A 4,984-nucleotide genomic window follows, 5' to 3' on the forward strand; every position below is an offset into this window, starting at 1 on the left:
CGCTCACCTCTGCTGCCTCTTCCCCAGGGCTGAACCCCTCCCCCCCCGGTGCTGGGATGCTGCCACCCTCGAAGGATCGGCCTCGGGGGGCCAAGGAGCAACAGGGGGGCCGTCAGGCGAGACCCCCGCGGCAAACCTGGCGGGTGCTGGCTGAGAGGAATCCGAGCGTGGCCCCTGTGGGTGTCTGGGTGGAGAGTGCCCCAGGGGAGCCGGAGGAGCGCCTGGCCTTCGTGAGTGCTGTCGTGGGGGGTCCCAGGCTTATGGATCCTGCCGGGGATGTCTCCGACAGCCCCCCCTCCCCAGTTGTGCCAGTAAACCCAGTGGGAACGACTGGAGCTGAAACTGAGCTTTTCCTCCCTTTGAAGGCAGCCAGGAACACTGCACCTAAAAAGAAGAATTTTTTTTCATGATTTTTAGTAGGGTTAGAAGCCGCCCTGGTGTCCGCGTAGCTCGGTGTCCCATTTACGCAAACCCACAACCTTTCTCTGAGTTGATTCTCCTTGAATCAACAGCGGTTTTGGGGAGAAACGCATCGGTTTTAAACACCGATCGGGTGGGGAATCCAGCTAATGCTCTAATCGGCTGCCGTTGATTGTGTAATTATTCATACTGCGCCCTCTGCACTTTTAATTTTAGCTGCACCTATAGATTTTCAATGTGTTACTAGAAGCTGCCTTCCAGCGTAGGTAGCACAGCTAAAACTCAGCAGGTTTGTGCCCCTCCACGTGAGTTTTTTCTCGCTATGCCCAGATGCTCCTTAGTTTATCAGCGCCAGGTTTTGAACTCCGTGCCGTAGCTTTGCGTTTGAGGTGCCTGTGCCGTACTCGGCTGACCAGTTCCCCCTGTATTGATGCTGCTCGTTGCCTTCCCGTTCATCCATAAAGGATGTCAGTGAGACGGGATTTTATTCTATGTTGCTTATTAAAAAAAAAAAAAAGTTGAGTGTTTCAGGGTCTGGAGCCAATCTCCACTGTACCCCGTTAGAAACACTTAAGAAAATCTTTATCGATGCTTATCTTGGAGATTTCTGCTTTGAGGGTTATAATAAGAGGACTAAAAGTGCATTAAATGTAGGATGATGAGTTCAGTCCCCTGTAATTAATGTCTAAACGTTACAGAAGCTCCTGCCCTTCTCAGATGATTTATTTCCATATTGTAATTTAAATCCTGAAAGGCTGAGATAATATATGGAGATGAATCATCTCCATATTCCACAGAACTTCCATCTCGGCACCGTGAAACTTCTGGGAGAGCCGAACTCTTCCTGACTGCTTTGGGGGGGCCTGGGCATTCCCAGTCCTCCCCCAGTGTGGGAGTTTGCAGGTTCCTTCAGGTGTGGATGAAGGTGCGCAGGGTTATCGGAGCTTATTTAATATACTTTTATATGCCAGCGGATCATATTAAAAATTAAATATATTAATGCCTCCTACATCACAATTGCTAATGAGGTTGACAAATGGGAGTGTAACAAGCTGCCGATGGCGCCGTTTTGTGTAGCTCTGGCTTGGTTTCATCGTTAAGAGTGCAGATTTCTCCCTGTCTTCGTACTTTGGTTGGTTGTGCTGACCTGGCTTTGCTGCCGGTAACGTTCCTGGCAGTCAGTGGGATGTACGGAGCATCCGACCCGGCATGTATTAAATTGATTTTCAGACTCGCTCCTTTCCTCCATCCCTTCAAGAGTCTGATTTTTCTTGCTTTAGGACATGCTGTGGTGACAGCCAGGACAGCGATACCGGTTTTCTTTAAACTGTAGTAGTATCAGCAGAATTGCTTGGCATGACTTCAAGTGAGAACCTTAAAAAAAAAACAAACAAAAAAACAACCAAACACCACCCTGATTTTCTTTTTTTTTAGGCCATTGCTTTTAATCTTTTACTTCAGATGGTAAAAACATCTTGGGAGCTGTAGCCCTGCCTGTGCTGTGCTCTGCAAACTGCTTCCCTGCTACGCTTCCAGCCTCGCTCTTGCGGCGCGTTAATGGGATCAGAGGCCGGCCCATTCCTTTTTGGATCCAAGCTTTGAATATTTGAGCATCCTTTTGCAAGAGCAGGAGCTAAGAGTTGCTGTATGGGGCTGCCTTTTTTTTTTTTCCTTTCTGTGTGCGTTGCAGAGTTAAAGGAGGAGGTGTGCGCCCTCTGTATCTGGCTAGCTAGATTCAATCCAAGCTCCTAATAATTCAACAGACATTGTCCAAGCTGTTTTTGCACGGATTTAGGAAAAAAAAAAACACCTGTTAAGTTTGCTCTAGGTGCTGCTTGCCTGGCTTGTAGATGCAGGTGTGGGAAGGGAAGATGGACTAGAAGCTGCTATAATGCTGCAATGTAACAAAAATTATGTGAAATGTGCTTTCACCTCTTGCAGGCTTCAGCGTTTCAGGTGGAGGAGGAGTTGAAGGAGCAGCAACGGGAGAAAGCAGCCAGCCTGAAACGCTTCCAGGGAGAGGTGAAGCAGCGGGTGAACCAGCAGGTCAGGATGCGAAGAAAGCAGCAGCTGCAGAAGTCCTACGAAGCGGTAAGAAGATCTCTGTCCCTGCCTTGCCAGGAGTCTTGCAGGAGAAACTCCTCTGAAACCGGTGTAAATCAGAAAAAAAACAACCCACTAGGCCTCAAGTCAAGGTGTTAATAAGGAAAAAAAAAAAATGAGGAAACTCGTGGTCACAGCAGACCCCGTTGGCCACAAACGGTGTCCCCTCAAGCAAGGTCAGCGTGACACCTTGACTTGCCCTGGTGCTGAAGGTGCTTTAAGCCCTTTGCCTCCCCGTAGAAAGGTCGCTGCCTCTCTTGGGCAGCAGCAGAACAGAGTCCCAGCGCCCCGTACAGAATTGCACGGAGTTAAAAAATAGCCAGGCCGGAGTTGTGAATGATGTGGGTGTCTCATTTGGTCACATTTGAAGCGAAGGAGTTTTTCTGCTATCCCTTCTCCAGGGCGGTCAAATAGTTCACAAGCAACACTTGCACGCTGTCTCCACTTTCCCATTTTCCCTCGTGGGCTTCTTTTAGGTTATCCTGTGAATAGATTTAATCTTTTCTACTTCTAAACAACTGCCAGGGAGACTTGCCAGAAGCTGGCTGTGGAGCAAGAAGGGAACACAGTGAAATGTCAACGGTTTTGGCCACCTCTGGGGTGTTTGGGCTGTTTCCAGGGCTCGAGAGGCAGCACGGTTGAGTGGGGATGTCCTCACGTAACCCCGCTAGCACCGCTCCAAACCGAAAAACACGCAGATGCCTTCAGCTCCTGCGAGCCTGCTGGCTCTTTGTGGCCCTCTCAACCTGGAGAACAAAAATGTCCATCCCAAGAAATGCCACCAAATCGAGCCACCGACTCCTGCGCAGCACGTGTGATGTCCTGCTAGGTGATGGTTAGAGACTTGCACGTGGGGTTTTTTTAACTCTGGGGTCTATGTCCTGGCAGGCAGAGAGGGAGAGCTGCGTCGCCATGCGGTACTCAGACTCCGTGCTGGGCTTGAACCCCAGAAAGAACACGTGCCTCTTTCGGAGCCACCCGGCGCCCGCCATCTGCAGTCCTGGTGCTCGTGCTGTCCCAGCACAACGGCAAGGGATGCAAAGCGAGCCGCTCCAGCAGCAAGCTGCCAAGGTGAGCAGTTCCCTCTCCTGCATTTTTCATCCCTGCTGGTTGCTCATGGTTTGAAATGGAGGACAGGCAATATTTGTCTTTCTATCTGCTTTTACAACACATCCCTCTTTTTTTTTTTTTGGTACCAAATGAAACATTGCCTTACATTTTCACTCCGATTTATTAAATATTGTCATACTCCTCCATAGCTCTTATCAGAGCGTCAAAACAGATCGTAGATGTCTTCTTGGAGGATGCTGTGGTTGAACTTGGCCCTGCTGCTTGTAGATAAGAGTGAATTTTTCCCTCCACGCACAGGGACTTGTTGCTGTGCAGTCGTGTCGGAGAGGTGGCACTAGATGGTGCCACCTCATTGCAGCTTATTTCCTGCAGACCGAGAGAACGGGATGGTGAAAGCTTGGGAAAACCTGCCTTACAGACTGTTTTAAGCTTTTTTTTTTTTTTTTTAATAGCGATGCTTATGCTGCATTTGGTATTTTATAAAGCACATGTGTTCGCTTAGGAGCTGGAGTTATTCCAGGTGAAGCAGCTCTTCTTTCGGGGTGGAGAATCACTTCTGGCTGGACACCAGGCAGGACAATTGGGGAACAGGGACTTCTGGCATCTCAGCAAAGTGATTTTGGGAGCAGATGAGCTGTAGCCAAGCCCTTTACCTTGCCTGGATCGTGATTTCAGTGAATTGGGGCAGCTCTGAAAGACACCTTGGGGTTGCAGGTCACCTTATACCTATTTATGAAGCTAATTGTGTGTCGAGCTGCACTCCCTTGATAAAGCAGCTTGGTTGGAGCAGGGTATGTTAGGAGATCTCTTCTGTGCAGCTAAATTTCACGGAAAGCAGTGAGTGACCGCTTCTTTTCTCTTGTCTTTACCTTCCCTCTTAATGGCAGCTTAGCAAAACCGTGAAGCAAGTTCGACGCAGGCTGGCATCCTGCAAAACCATGCCCCAAGGAGCAGGTCCCCCTGAACTCCCTGGCGGTGTCTGGAGACGAGAGGTGAGCGAGGGGTGCCTGGGGTAGGGTAAGAGGAATTCCCTTGCAAACTGTTGAAGGTCTGGCTCTAATTAGCAAATCCAGAACATAGTTCAGTGAGTTTCTCCAGCAGAAGTGAAACAAACTGAGCTTTCATGACCCACCTGATGTGATGAGCCCATGGATTTTGGTGGCCTGAGGGCTCTGTCCCTCTGTTCCTGCTGCCTTTCAGAGAAGGCAGCAGGATAAAGTGAGTAAAAAGGTCTCTGTTTGCAGAGACTAATGAGAGATAAACTAGGAAACAAGAATTCAAAAAAGCTTTTTTTAAAGGCTGAGATTATGATCTGGGTATCTGGGAGGAATGTGCTGATCAGCCGTCCCCTTAGGTGCCTTTATTTCTTCAACAAACCTCAACAACTCTT

General features: G+C 49.0%; 1 protein-coding gene across 1 annotated transcript in view; it reads left to right on the forward strand.

Annotated features, from left to right (window-relative positions):
* Positions 1 to 56: 56 nt before the first annotated feature.
* The window catches only part of CCDC15 (coiled-coil domain containing 15), a gene marked incomplete at its 3' end in the record, with an annotated part of 15,415 nt that continues 10,487 nt past the window's right edge, over positions 57 to 4,984 (forward strand). Inside the window, exons 1-3 of the mRNA XM_009705812.1 lie at positions 57 to 230; positions 2,362 to 2,511; positions 3,412 to 3,594. Coding sequence (XP_009704114.1) covers positions 57 to 230; positions 2,362 to 2,511; positions 3,412 to 3,594 — 507 coding nt within the window. The remainder of the gene's footprint in view (positions 231 to 2,361; positions 2,512 to 3,411; positions 3,595 to 4,984) is intronic.

This window comes from Cariama cristata, unplaced genomic scaffold (assembly GCF_000690535.1).
Source record: "Cariama cristata isolate BGI_N322 unplaced genomic scaffold, ASM69053v1 scaffold28868, whole genome shotgun sequence".
Classification (NCBI taxonomy): domain Eukaryota; kingdom Metazoa; phylum Chordata; class Aves; order Cariamiformes; family Cariamidae; genus Cariama; species Cariama cristata.